General features: G+C 38.4%; 1 protein-coding gene across 1 annotated transcript; it reads left to right on the top strand.

The window, feature by feature from the left end:
- Positions 1–601: 601 nt before the first annotated feature.
- Positions 602–14,531, top strand: LOC106989713 (olfactory receptor 2B6-like). The gene is made up of 2 exons (XM_027051900.2): positions 602–671; positions 13,581–14,531. Exons 1-2 carry the CDS (start codon positions 602–604, stop codon positions 14,525–14,527), a joined length of 1,017 nt encoding a protein of 338 aa, XP_026907701.2. The 3' UTR covers positions 14,528–14,531.
- The last annotated feature ends 754 nt before the right edge of the window (positions 14,532–15,285 follow it).

The raw sequence follows: 15,285 nt of genomic DNA, 5'->3' as shown, positions 1-15,285 counted from the left end.
ACCCAAAACTGTATGGCCAACTAATATTTGACAGAGCAGGAAAGAATATCCACTGGAAAAACAGTCTCTTTAACAAATGGTGTTGGAAAACCTGGAGAGCATTGTGCACAAGAATGAACCTGGACCACTTTCTTACACCATACACAAAAATAACTTCAAAATGGATGAAAGACCTAAATGTGACAGGAAACCATCAAAATCCTAGAAAAGAACATCAGCAGCAACCTCTTTGACCCCAGCCTCAGCAACTTCTTACTAGACATTTCTCCAGAAGCAAGGGAAACAAAAGCAACAATGAACTACTGAGACCTCATCAAAATAAAAAGCCTCTGCACATAGAAGGAAACAATCAACAAAACAAAAGGCAGCCTATGGAATGGGAGAAGATATTTTCAAATGACATATCTAATAAACGGTTACTATCCAAAATCTATAAAGAACTTATCAAACTCAACACCGAAAAAAAACAAATATTCCAGTGAAGAAATGGGCAGAAGACATGAATAGACACCTTTCTAAAGAAGACACCCAGATGGCTAAAAGACACATAAAAAGATGCTCAACATCACTCATTATCAGGGAAACACAAACCAAAACCACGATGAGATACCACCTCACACCTGCAGAATGTCTAAAACCAACAACTCAGGAAAGAGCAGATGCTGGCGAGGGTGCAGAGAAAGGGCAACACTTTTGCACTGTTGGTAGGAATGAAAACTGATGCAGACACTCTGGAAAAAAGTAAGGAGGTTCCTCAAAAGTCTAAGAATACAACTACCCCACAATCCAACACTTGCACTAGTAAGTATTTACCCAAAGGATAAAAAATACAGATTTGAAGGGGCACATGCAGTCTCATGTTTATAGCAATGCTATCAAAAATAACCAAACTAGAGAGAGCCCTAATGTCCATTGACTGATGAATGGATAAAGAAGAGACTATTTATGTATATAATGGAATATTACTCAGCCATCAAAAGGATGAAATCTTGACATTTACAATGATATTGAAGGAGTTATATGTATTACACTAAACAAAATAAGTCAGAGAAAGAAAAACACCATATAATTTCACCCATTATAGAATTCAGGAAACAAAATAGATGAACATATGGGAAGTCAGGTGGTGGGGAGAGAGAAGAGAGTGAAACAAACTACAGGAGACTCTTAATAATGAAGAGCAAACTGAAGGTTGATGGAGGGAGGTGGGTGGGGGATGGGCTAGATGGGTGATGAGTATTAAAGAGGATGCTTGTGATGAGCACTGGGTGTTGGTATGTAAGCGATTAATCACTGAATTCTACTCCTGAATCCAATATTGCACTTTATGTTAACTAACTGAAATTGAAATAAGATAAATTTTAAAAACAAATAAATAAATAAAACAAAAAGAAAACTCTGAGATACCTCCTCAAACCGTTCCAAATACCTAAAATTAAAAACATAGGGAATAACAAGTGTTGGCGAGGATGCAGAGAAAGGGGAGCCCGCTTACACTATTGGTGGGAATGCAAACTGGAGCAGCCACTCTGTAAAATAGTAGGGACGTTCCTCAAAAAGTTAAAAATAAAATAATTCTATGATACAGCCATTCCACTACTAAGTATTTAACCGTGAATACAAGAACACTAATTCAAAGGAATACATGCACCCCAAAGTTTATAGCAACATTATCAACAGTAGGCAAACAATGGAAGCATCCAACATGCCCATCAACTGATGAATGGATAAAGAAAATGTGGTTGTGTGTGTGTGTGTGTGTGTATATATAAATATATAGTGTGTATATGTATATATATACACACACACACATACACAATGGAATATTACTCTACCACCAAAAAGAATGAAATCTTGAGAGAAAGAGCCAAGAGGCAGAACAGCATGGAAGTTTTTTATGTGTCTTGCATCTGTGAAATACAGCCAGACCAACACTAAACCATCCTGCACACCTAGAAAACTGATTGGAATTAACACAACAATCTGCACAACCTGAACCACAGAATTTAGCAGGTACACGGCGCTGAGAGGTGAACTTGAGGAGTGAGAAGCCACAAAACTCCCAGGGTGCCTGGGTGGCTCAGTAGGTTGAAAGTCTGATTTTTATTTTAGGTGAGGTCATGATCCCAGGGTCATGAGATCAAGCCCCGTGTCAGGGTTTGTGCTGGGCATGGATCCTGCTTGAAATTCCCTCCCTCTGTCCCTCTCCACTGCTCATGATTGCTCTCAAAAAAAAAAAATCTCTAACAAGTCCCTTACCTTCCCTAGGCCTTAGTTTCCACATCTGCAAAACACAAGGGGTCATCTACATAGATAGCTCCCAATGTCCATCTCTAAGATAGAAAAGTATTAAATTACAGTACAAGCCCCACAGCCTTCAGAGCCAGGAAATCAAAGGACATCCCTGGGTGGCAGCCTCAAAACCTGATGCAGCAGACGCACCAGATACCCCAGACACATGCAGATGCTCCTGTCTGGGAGATCCTGGGGCTCTGAAGCACAGGAAGGACACCCACTGGTATACTTCCCAAGACTACCTCAGCAAGCCTGTGTCCCTCAGTGCAGTGCTTTAAAATGAGCAAACACACCTCTTTCACAGCAAGTCTGGGTGCCCTTTCAAAAAGCAGCTTCTGGAGGAGGAGCCAAGATGGCGGAATAGCATGGAAGATTTTTGTGTGTCTCGTATCCATGAAATACAGCCAGACCAACAATAAACCATCTTACACACCTAGAAAACTGATTGGAGGATTAACACAACAATCTGCACAACCTGAACCACAGAATTCAGCAGGTAAATGGTGCGGAGAGGTGAATTTGGGGAGCAAGAAGCCATGGAAGGTAGGGAACTACTTTGTGGGGGAACAGAGGATGGAGACTGGGGAGAAGGGGTGAATGTGGGAAAAGCACCCCTCCCCAAAAGCAGCTGGAGAGAAAGTGGAAAATTGGAAACAGCTGCAGGGACTAAACTAAGAAGGGAGAAAGGAGAAAGGAGAAAGGAGAGGGTTTAAATTCCATTAAGACTGTAAACAAGGGGAGCGCAAAGGCTGCAACTCTGCAGCTCCATACCTGGCAGTGCTCTGGTGGGAAAGGCGAATCCCCAGGAACAGAGTGGGGTCCGGGAGGTTCTCAGGCCACATGGGGAAAAGCGGTTCCACTGCTGGAAGGACATTTGGTAGAGACTGTTGAAGCCACCTGGTCCCAGCAGACCCCAGAAAATGGCCACATTCGTTGGTGCTGGAACAAGGTCATTAAGGGTGAAGCCTGGTGCCAGATGTGTGTTGAAATTTTCCATAATCCCTGAAACACTGCTGCTACACTATCTCACGAACTTTTTCTGGGGCGGGCTGGTACCTGGCCGCAGTCTCAGGGCACCGGCAACAGCAGAGTCTGGCAAGTGTTCTTGAGTGCAGCCGGCATTTGGCCATTGCTTGGTGAGACCCTCCCACAGAGGGGCGGGAAGGGCCAAAGCCGCAGTCCTTCGGAAGTAAGGGGCTGGAGAAAACAGCCGCATCTGAGACAAAACTTGGGAGAGAAGTACTGACTGGGGCCCGGTCACGGAGAGTGAAAAAGCGGTGAGTGGACAAACGCTGAAGACAGAGGAAGGATGCGAGGTTGCTGATTCGGGAGAACAGACTGGGGGCTGGGTGGCGTCATTTTCACCATTCCCGCGCATGTGCATTCACACCTACTAGCACTGCAACAATCAACGCCATTAGGCTAGCAGCGCCATCTACTGGAGAGCAGAACTGTTACACCGAGCCCCAACCAACTGGGCCAATTTCGCCCTTCAAGAATACAAGTCTCACCGCCAGGTTAATTTATGGACTATACAGAGCTACATAGACTGACTTCTAAGGGAAAACAAACCAATTTCAGTACTACTTCATCTTTTATCAGGTTCATCTATTCAATTTTCTTTCTTTCTTTTTCTTTTTTCTCTTTTGCAATTCTTTTCTTTTTCTTGAATAAAGAGATAAAATTCGTTTTTATTTTCAATTTTTATTGAAATATTTTTCTTTAATTTTTATTACTATATATTTTTTTACTTTTGTGTATTTTTTTCAAATTCGACCTTACCTCCATCATATTATTTTTGTCTACTTCAGTGTATTCAACTTATCAAATTTTCAATTTCCTTTTTTTCTTTTTCTTGTTTTCTCTTTTTCATTTCTTTTCTTGTTCTTCAATGCAGAAAGAGAAAAACTTCATTTTTACATTCAATTTCTATTAAAATATTTTTATTTAATTTTGTTACTATATTTTTTGCTTTTGTGTACATTTTTTCAAATTCTATTTTACTTCCATCATTTTATTTTAGTCTACTACAGTGTGTTCCCCTTTTCAAATTTTAAAACGATTCCTTTTTTCTTTTCTTTTTTCTTTTTTTACCTTTTTTCTCTTTTTCATTTATTTTCTTTTTTCTTAAATAGATAAAAAGAAAAAAATCATATTTATTTTTACTTTTTATTAAAAGTATTTTTCTTTAATTTTTTTCTACTATGTTCTTTTACTTTTGTATATATTTTTTAAAATTCTATTTTACCTCCATCATCTCATTTTAGTCTACTTCGGTGTATTCATTTCTTGAAATTCTCAAACAATTTGCATTTCCTTTTTTATTCTTCACCCCACCCCGTTTTTTTCCTCTAATCTGTCAAACCACTTTCAACACCCAGACCAAAACACACCTAGGATCTAGCATCATTTATTCGACTTGTGTGTGTGTGTGTTTACTTTTTTAATTTTAATATTTTTTTAATTTCAACTTTCTACCTCATTAATTCCTTTTCTCCCTTCAAAATGACAAAACGATGGAATTCACCCGAAAAGAAAGAGCACAAAGAAACGACAGCCAGGGATTTAAGCAACACAGATACAAGCAAGATGTCTGAACCAGAATTTAGAATCACGATAATAAGAATACCAGCTGGAGTCGAAAATAGATTAGAATCCCTTTCTGCAAAGATAAAAGAAGTAAAAAATAGCCTGAACGAAATGAAAAATGCTATAACTGAACTTCAATAACGGATAGATGCAGTGGTGGCAAGGATGGATGAAGTAAACCAGAATCAGCGATATAGAAGACAAACTTACAGAGAATAATGAAGCTGAGAAAAAGGGAGATTAAGGCAAAAGAGCACGATTTAAGAATTAGAGAGATCAGTGACTCATTAAAAAGGAACAACATCAGAATCATAGGGGTCCCAGAAGAGGAAGAGAGAGAAATAGGGGTAGAAGGGTTATGTGAACAAATCATAGTGGAAAATTTTCCTAACCTGGGGGAAGACACAGATACCAAAATCCAGGAAGCACAGAGGACCCCCATTAGATTCGACAAAAACAGACCATCAACAAGGCATATCATAGTCAAATACACAAATACTCAGGCAAGGAGAGAATCATGAAAGCAGCAAGGGAAAAAAAGTCCCTAACATTGAAAGTAAGGGTATGGAGAACCATCTATCATGCTAATGTCAACAAAAGAAAGCTGGAGTAGCCATACTTACATCAGACAATCTAGACTTTAAAATAAAGACTGTATCAAGAGATGCAGAAAAGCATTACATCATAATCAAGGGGTCTATCCACCAAGAAGACCTAACAATTGTAAACATTTATACACCAAATGTAACAAAGCCAAATATATAAATCAATCACAAATATAAAGAAACTCATCAATAGTAATACCATAATAGTAGGAGACTTCAACACCCCACTCACAGCAATGGAAAGATCATCTAATCAAAAAATCAATAAGGAAACAATGGCTTTGAATAACACAATGGACCAGATAGACTTCACAGATACATTCAGAACATTGCATCCTAAAGCAGCGAAACATACATTCTTCTCCAGTGCACATCAAACGTTGTCCAGAATAGACCATATACTGGGACACAAATCAGCCATAAGTAAGTACAAAAAGATCGAGATCATACCATGCATGTTTTCAGACCACAATGCTATGAAACTCGAAATCAACCAAAAGAAAAAAAATAGGAAAGGTAACAAATACTTGGAGACTGAAGAACATCCTACTAAAGAATGAATGGGCTAACCAAGCAGTTAAAGAGGAAATTAAAAAGTATATGGAAGTCAATGAAAATGATAACACCACAACCCAAAACCTCTGGGATGCAGCAAAGGTGGTCATAAGAGGAAAGCATATAGCAATGCAGGTCTTCCTAATAAGGAAGAGAGATCTCAGATACACAACCTAACCTTACACCTTAAGGAGCTGGAAAAAGAACAGCAAATAAAACCCAAAACAAGCAGAAGACAGGAAATAATAAAGATTAGAGACGAAATTAATGCTATCAAAACCAAAAAGAAAAAAAGAAAAGAAAAAACAAACAAACAACAGTAGAACAGATCAATGAAACCAAAAGCTGGTTCTTTGAAAGAATTAACAAAATTGATAAGCCACTAGCCAGTTTGATCAAAAAGAAAAAGGAAAGGAGCAAAATAAATAAAATCAAGAATGAAAGAGGAGAGATCACAACCAACAAAACAGAAATAAAAACAATAATAAGAGAATATAATGAACAATTATATGCCAATAAAATAGGTAATCTGGAAGAAATAGACAAATTCCTAGAAACATATACACTACCAAAACTGAAACAGGAAGAAATAGAAAATTTGAACAGACCCATAATCAGTAAGGAAATCGAATTAATAATCAAAAATCTGCCAAAAAAACAAGAGTCCAGGGCCAGATGGCTTTCCAGGGGTATTCTGCCAAACATTTAAGGAAGAGTTAACACCTATTCTCTTGGAACTCTTCCAAAAAGTAGAAATGGATAGAAATCTTCCAAACTCTTTCTATGAAGCCAGCATTACCTTGATTCCAAAACCAGAGAGAGACCCCACTAAAAAGGAGAACTATAGACCAATTTCCCTGATGAACATGAATGCAAAAACCTCAACAAGATATTAGCCAACTAGATCCAACAATACATTAAAAAAATTATCCACCACGACCAAGCGGGATTTATTCCTCGGATGCAGGGCTGGTTCAATATCCACAGAATAATTAACGTGATTCATCACATCAATAAAAGAAAGGACAAGAACCATATGATCCTCTCAACAGATGCAGAGAAAGGATTTGACAAAATACAATATCGTTTCTTGATAAAAACCCTCAAGAAAGTAGGGATAGAAGGAGCATACATTGAGACCCTAAAAGCCATATATGAATGACCCAATGCTAATATCCTCAATGGAGAAAAACTGAGAGCATTCCCCCTAAGGTCAGGAACAAGACAGGGATGTCCACTGTCGCCACTGTTATTCAACATAGTATTGGAAGTCTTCGCCTCTGCAATCAGACAATGCAAAGAAATAAAAGTCATCCAAATAAGACAGTAGGAGGTCGAACTTTCACTATTCACAGATGACATGATATTCTATATGGAAAACCCTAAAGATTCCACAAAAAACTGCTAGAATTGATTCATGAATTCAGCAAAGTTGCAGGATATAAAATGAATGCACAGAAATCAGGTGCATTCCTATACACCAACAATGAAGCAACAGAAAGAGAAGTCAAGGAATCGATCCCATATATAATTGTACCAAAAACCATAAAATGCCTAGGAATAAATCTAACCAAAGCGGTGAAAAATCTATACACTGAAAACTATAGAAAGTTTATGAAAGAAATTGAAGAAGACACAAAAAAATGGAAAAAGATTCCATGCTCCTGGATAGGAAGAAAAAATATTGTTAAAATGTCAATACTACCCAAAGCAATCTACATATTCAATGCAATCCCTATCAAAGTAACACCATCATTCTTCACAGAGCTACAACAAATAATCCTAAAATTTCTATGGAACCAGAAAAGACCCCAAATAGCCAAAGCAACCTTGAAAAAGAAAACGAAAGCAGGAGACATCACAATCCCAGACTACAAGCTATACTACAAAGCTGTAATCATCAAGACAGTATGATACTGGCACAAGAACAAACACTCAGATCAATGGAATGGAATAGAGAACCCAGAAATGGCCCTACAAAGGTATGGCCAACTAATCTTTGACAAAGCAGGAAAGAATATCCAATGGAATAAAGACAGTCTCTTCAGCAAGTGGTGCTGGGAAAATTGGACAGCGACATGCAGGAGAATGAACCTGGGCCACTTTCTTACACCATACACAAAAATAAATTCAAAATGGATGAAAGACCTTAATGTAAGACAGGAAGCCATCAAAATCCTTGAGGAGAAATAAGGCAAAAACCTCTTTGATCTTGCCCGCAGCAATTTCTTACTCAACACGTCTCTGGAGACAAGGGAAACAAAAGCAAAAATGAACTACTGGGACCTCATCAAAATAAAACACTTCTGCACAACAAAGGAAACAATCATCAAAACTAAAAGGCAACCGACAGAATGGGAGAAGATATTTGCAAACGACATACCAGATAAAGGGTTTGTATCCAAAATCTATAAGGAACTTCTCACTCAACACCAAAAAACAAATAATCCAGGGAAGAAATGTGCAAAAGACATGAATAGACACTTCTCCAAGGAAGACATCCAGATGGCCAACTGCCACATGAAAAAACTGCTTAACTTCACTCATCATCAGGGAAATGCAAATCAAAACCACAATGAGATACCACCTTACACCTATCAGAATGGCTAACGTTAACAACTCAGGCAACAACGGATGTTGGCAAGGATGTGGAGAATGAGGATCTCTTTTGCATTGTTGGTAGCTATGCAAGCCGGTGCAGCCACTCTGGAAAACAGTATGGAGGTTCTTCAAAAAAACTAAAAATAGAACTACCCTACGAGCCAGCAATTGCACTACCAGCATTTATCAATGGGATATAGGTGTGCTGTTTTGAAGGGACACATGCACCCTCATGTTTATAGCAGCACTATAACAATAGTGCAACAATAGCCAAAGTATGGAAATAGCCCAAATCTCCATCGATGGATGAATGGACAAAGAAAATGTGGTGTATATATACAATGGAGTATTACTCGACAATCAAAAAGAATGAAATCTTGCCATTTGCAACTACATGGATGGAACTGGAGGGTATTATGCTAAGCGAAATTAGTTAGAGAAAGACAAAAATCATATGACTTCACTGATATGAGGACTTTAAGAGACAAAACAGATGAGCATAAGAAAAGGGAAACAAAAATGATATGAAAACAGGGAGGGGGGCAAAATGGAAGAGACTCATAAACATGGAGAACAAACTGAGGGTTACTGGAGGAGTTTGGGAGGGCAGATGGGCTAAATGGGTAAGGGGCATTAAGAAATCTATTCCTGAAATCATTGTTTCACTATATGCTAACTAATTTGGATGTTAATTTTTAAAAATAAAAGAACAAAAAGAATGAAATCTTGCCATTTGCAATGATATGGATAGAGCTAGAATGTGTTTTTATAAGCTAAATAAGGCAGTCAGAAAAGAATATAATTTGTCATATTTTGGAGTAAGAAAGAAAACAAATGAACATAGGGGCAGAGAGAGAGAGGCAAACTAGGAACCAGACTCTTAAGTATAGAGAACAAACAGATGATTTTTAGAAGGGAGGTCGGTAAGGGATGGGTGAAATAGGTGATGAGCATTAAAGAGGGCACTTGTGATGAGCATTGGGTATTGTATGTCAGTGATGATTCACAAAGTTCTACCTGAAACCAATATTACACTGTATGTTAACTAACTGGAATTTAAATAAAAACGTGGACAAATTCTTGTATATTAAAAAAATCTATGAGGGATATTCTGTAAGTGAACATAGATCCTAAAGAAACTGACATTTAAATCCCCCAGAATCATTTCTTCAAACTTGCTTTATTCCAATTGTATCCTATTTAAAATTAGTGTTTATGTTGGGAAATTAAATTAGTTTATTTTAAAACAAACCTAATAACAGACAGGACTTGTTACCACCCTCAGTTCAGTAGGTAATTAACCATAATAAGAAGCATTTCCATGACAACCCCTCCCAAGGAACTTTCTCTGTTAGCTCATCTGGGATAAACACATATGGCCTGTTTGAAAAGAATGCCCAAGAGTCTGGAGCACATACTATAAATATCACACCCAGAATGCATTCTCCATATTATGTACTACTGTCTTCCTAACCCAAGTGTTTTCTCTTCAGCAGCATTGTTGCAAATGAAAAAGAAACATTTCTGAAGCCAATTCTTAGATACCCATCTGTGTTTCTCTGTCCTTCTCTGAAAGTTTGAGATTCATGTATTCTTCCAAAATTCCTTTTTATCAAATGATATTTACCAGAATAAGGTGAGTAAAAAAAAAACTTGTTTTAAAGTGCCCATTCTTAGGGATGATGGTAATGTATGTATATCACAGTACCTAATATACATAAGTAAAGAGAAAGCATTTCATTCAGGAAACGTTTTTTAGACTTTGGAAATACCTCATTTCATGGCTCTAGAATGCAAGTAGATTTCTCTTGGTAATCAGTCCTTCTCAGGGTCTCACACCAACAATGTGTGATGAAGATGATGTATGAATAAAACAAAAGTGGATGAAAATGTGATTGAATATGCAAAGGAGATGTCAAAAGGAAGTCTGGCAGTTTATTAATGTGACTTTAAGCATTCATAATGTGACTATTTAAGGATAAATAGACCTCTATGCAGTAAAATAGTGATGAAAAGTCAACGGAAGTTAGAAGGTCCAAAAGTCATGAATCCAAGAGCTAACAATAATTAAGTACCATGAGAATGACATGGAGAAGATTATAAATCTAGGATAAAATTATAAAGTTCCATCAAGAGTGAATTTTAGTGATTAGAACATTGCCATAGTATCCCTAGGGAATTATCTAAGGAAATAAAGGAGGCCCCGGGCTGGTCACCATCACAAACAAAACTAGCTTCTGAGATGAGTCAAGTGAACAAAATCCCAAATAATATGAATTTAATAAAATTGTTGTAAGCATACCTGACTCCTTAAAATTAGATACAATTAACTATGGAAGAATTCACGGAGGCTCAAGCCTGAAATTACTCCTTAAAAAATTGAACAGTATTTCATGACAGAAAAATCTAAAAGGTGGGTGTAGCCATTAGTAGACAATAAGGATCTTAATGTACAATTATTTAATAATGTGTGTGGAACACAATTTTGGAATATTTATTTTAGCAACATATGATTTTATGTCATATCCCATCTAAAACATGGGATTTTCGGGGTGCCTGGGTGGCTCAGTAGGTTGAGTGTCTAACTTCAGTTCGGGTCATGATCTTATTGTTCCTGGGTTTGAGCCCCGCATTGGGCTCTGTGTTGACAGCCCAGTGCCTGCAGGCTGCTTCAGATTCTGTCTCTGGCTCTCTCTTCCCCTCCCCTGCTTGTGCCCTCTCTGTCTCTAAAATAAATAAACATTTTTTTAAAAAATTAAAAATAAAAAATAAAACACACGATTTTCACCTGAAAAACAACTTAGGCCAACATGTGTTCCTAACACAATGCACTCATGCTACATCTTGAAAAATGTCAAGGTGGAATAAGGTGTAGGAGAAACATCTTTCAGGAAACATCTCTAGACAACTAATGCTTTCTTTGGAATATTGAATCTCTGAAATCATAGTTTCATTATCTCAGTACATCATTTAAGGAATTAATTGCTTTTCAATCTTTAGAACCTCCCTAGTTATTCACAACAATCTTTCATTGAATGATTAACAGTATCCTAAATGAATGATTAACAACTTTCTAAAATCTGGATACTAAAATTTCCTCTCAAAAGGCCTGGGAAAGAGTACTAAATGATTTAATGGATGCAAAGTGCTTACTGGAGTTTTCAGTAAACAGGTCTTATTAAGGATTACTTGGAATTATTATCATTTTATGGTTATCTGTCCACTTCTAATCTAGAAATAGTTTGTAATCAAAGGACAACATTCACATCTTAGCCATGATTTGTTTTTAAGTTTTTATTTAAATTCAAGTATAGTTAACATAGGGTGTGATATTTGTTTCAGGTGTGCAATATAGTGATTCATCACTTCGTTACAACACTCGATGCTCCTCACCACAAGTTCAGGGAGTCCTGGCTGCAACATCTGTCACCCCATATATTGCCAGGGTTTGATTAAACTGATCTGGCTGGGTGGGCAGGTGTCCCCTCCTCCATTCCTCTCCATGTGCATCCCTCCTGGAGCTGTATGCTGGGTCAAAGAGGATGGTCTTCCCCCTCATAGAGGAGGACTGTTCTTCTGTCAAGGGTATATGAGTAGCTGTGCTCCCTGTTGGCATCTCCAAACAAGCTCTCAAGCTGTGAGTTTTGTGAGACACCCGCAGGATGGCTTAGAGGATTTAATGAAATACGGAATGTGAAAACTGTACTTTGTAACCATAGATGGTGATGTTACCCTTAAACCACTAACTCACTGGTGAGGTAACCTAGAATTTGTCAGTGGAATACCTCATAACCATAATCATGATCTATCTTATCCTACAGAAGATTCTAGATACTGTGGAACGGTTTACCACCACAGGAAAGAATAGTATAAATAAAAGAATTTATTACCCAGTTAATCTTTCCAAAATACTGCTTTACTCAGCTACTTAATTTTGCTGTTACAATGTGCCTCTTATCTTAAAAGGAAAGGAATATGTAAAATAATTTGGGGATATAGGCAAGCCTCTGGTCCTGACTGAATTGGAATATAGACTTTCCTCTTGAAACCACTTCTCTGAGTTAAAAGTTGGATTGGTAGCTACATGAAATCAAGTGGATCACTAATAACCACCCAGTTTCGTATAAAAACAGAATGATAAGCCCACTTGATAAAGGAAAATAACTACTAGATAAATAAACTGACATTTAATTAAAAAACAAGTGCTCGGTTTTAATGAAGTTCTTATGCAAGAAAATATACATTCAAAAATTAATTCTTTAGCATGGGAAACAGATGTCATAGCTCATCGCTCTCAGTGCATACTTCAGGAAGCTGACATTTCTTACTTATTTCCAAAATACGAAGACAGACTTGTTTAAAACCTACCTTCCTACTCCCCATAAGGATGATATAATTATTCAACACTGGTTGAGTGTGAACGAGACTGCCATGGTGAGTATTAGATCTCTGCGTTTATTCGTCTTGTGTGTCAACGACCTCAAGACCTTCACCGTTCATAATCTTTCAGTAATGCCTTGCATCAGTGTCTCCTGGGTCCATGCCACCTCCACTCTATCAGACACCCAGAGACAGAAACCAATGAAGTACATTTAACAGCTCCCTCCGATGATTTTTATGCAAGCAAGCCGAGTTTGAAAAGCCTGATTTGGAGTTTCCCAAATACAAGACGCTCCCACTTTGCTTTTAACTCTCCCTGTAACACAAGGGGATAGCTGTCGCCATCCTTGCCCTACATTCAGTTTCCGAATGGGCAGGTGACTTGTCTAAAGACACCACCTCTATTGTGTAGTGAGGGAAAGTAAGGCACTGGTGCCAGATCCTGTTTATTGTTCCCCCACAAGGGCCTGTGACCCATCTTCTGTGAGTGGATGGCGAATGCAGTTTTCCTAATGCTTCCAACATCTGCCACTTCCCTGCTGTAGGTGAAATAAGGTGACGATGGCGGCACAGTGAATAACAGCCATCCTAAAGAGCTCGTTCCACTAGGCTTTGCAGATCGTCCTTGGCTGGAGCTTCCTCTATTGGCTATTCTTCTTATAACATACCCCATGGCCAGGGCAGGAAACACGGCCGTCATTCTGGTGTCCAGGTTAGATGCCCGTCTGCACAGCCCCATGTATGTCTTCCTCACCAACCTCTCCTTCCTGGACCCGTGCTACACCACAAGCATCGTCCCTCAGATGCTGTTTAACCTGGGAAGCACCAAGAAGACGATCAGCTATGTGGGGTGTGCAGCTCAGCTTTATTTCTTCCACATAACGGGGGGCACAGAATGTCTGCTTCTGGCTATTATGTCTTTTGATCGCTACCTGGCTATCTGCAAGCCTCTACACTACACCCTCATCATGAACCCACGCATCCGTATCCTGCTGGCATCCACTGTGTGGTTGACTGGTATCATGTATGCTGTCCCAGAGGCCACTGCTACCTTGCAGTTACCACTGTGTGGACTCCATACATTGGACCACTTGCTGTGTGAGATTCCTGTTCTGATAAAGGCTGCCTGTGGAGAAAAGGCTGCTAATGAGCTCACACTCTCTGTGGTGTGTATTTTTATGTTAGCTGTCCCGCTAGGCTCAATTCTTGCTTCCTATGCTTGCATTGGACATGCCGTATTTAAAATTAAGTCTTCTGAGGGAAGGAAAAAGGCCTTTGGAACATGTTCTTCCCATCTCATTGTAGTGTTCTTCTTTTATGGTCCAGCCATTAGCATGTACCTTCAGCCCCCCTCCTCCATCTCAAGAGACCAGCCCAAATTCATGGCGCTCTTCTATGGAGTAGTGACCCCTGCGCTGAACCCTTTTATCTACACCTTGAGGAATAAGGATGTGAAGGGGGCATTAGGCAACCTAGTCAGGGGCATTTTTGCGTCGAAGTGACAGCTGAAATTATTTAACAGTTACAGAAGGTTTATAGGGTTTTCTCTAGTAACTCATTCTTGTCTCCTATTTCCCCAAATCTCATGTGAGAGCTTCTTGCAGAGCATATGTTTCTGATAGTCAAAATAACGATGTTAGGCAACAAAGATACTTGACTATATGCACCACTAAGTGCACTGTTTGTAAAAATGCATTAAAAATAATTCCACTGTGGTTGGTACATACTGAAATACTAACTTTATTAAGTAATAAATATGTAATAATATAAATTAAAATATAAACTCATTCGTTCAAACTAATCATAAAACTGCACAGCAACTACTCATCAGTGGACTTTCTATTAGAGCATCACCTGAGAAGCATTTCATCACTCTCTGTCACATTAGCCCATGTCTCAGTGGACAGCTAGGCTACACTATGAATTCCATGTGGGGCATCCAACACTTTAGTACAACCACGAGTCTCCTACGTGTATCAGCTTCCATTATGGAGACATGATTGCTTCTTGAAAACTACAATGTGACTCCTGATTAACAAACAGGTGTGCAGTGTTGCATTTTTTAATTAAGGAATTTATCATTAAATTTTAAAATAAATACAAATAAGGACAAATCATACATATAAATTTCTTAATGTTCCTTTCAAAGATCGTAAGTGTGTGTCTTCTGACTCAGTGAAAGAACGAACAAGGAAGTACTATTAATAATGAACTGCAACCTGGAAAAATTCCGTGGATCTGTTCTACAGGGTTTTTTATT

The sequence above is a fragment of the Acinonyx jubatus genome, chromosome B2 (assembly GCF_027475565.1).
Source record: "Acinonyx jubatus isolate Ajub_Pintada_27869175 chromosome B2, VMU_Ajub_asm_v1.0, whole genome shotgun sequence".
NCBI classification, from domain to species: Eukaryota; Metazoa; Chordata; class Mammalia; order Carnivora; family Felidae; genus Acinonyx; species Acinonyx jubatus.
Note: the sequence above shows the minus strand (reverse complement) of the source record. Positions and strands in the feature narration are given on the sequence as shown.

Coding starts and splice junctions, on each gene's coding strand:
- LOC106989713 (XM_027051900.2), top strand. CDS start 602: ATGAGATACCACCTCACACCTGCAGAATGTCTAAAACCAACAACTCAG. Junction 672..13,580: donor AAGAGCAGATGCTGGCGAGG/GTGCAGAGAAAG, acceptor AGGTGAAATAAG/GTGACGATGGCGGCACAGTG.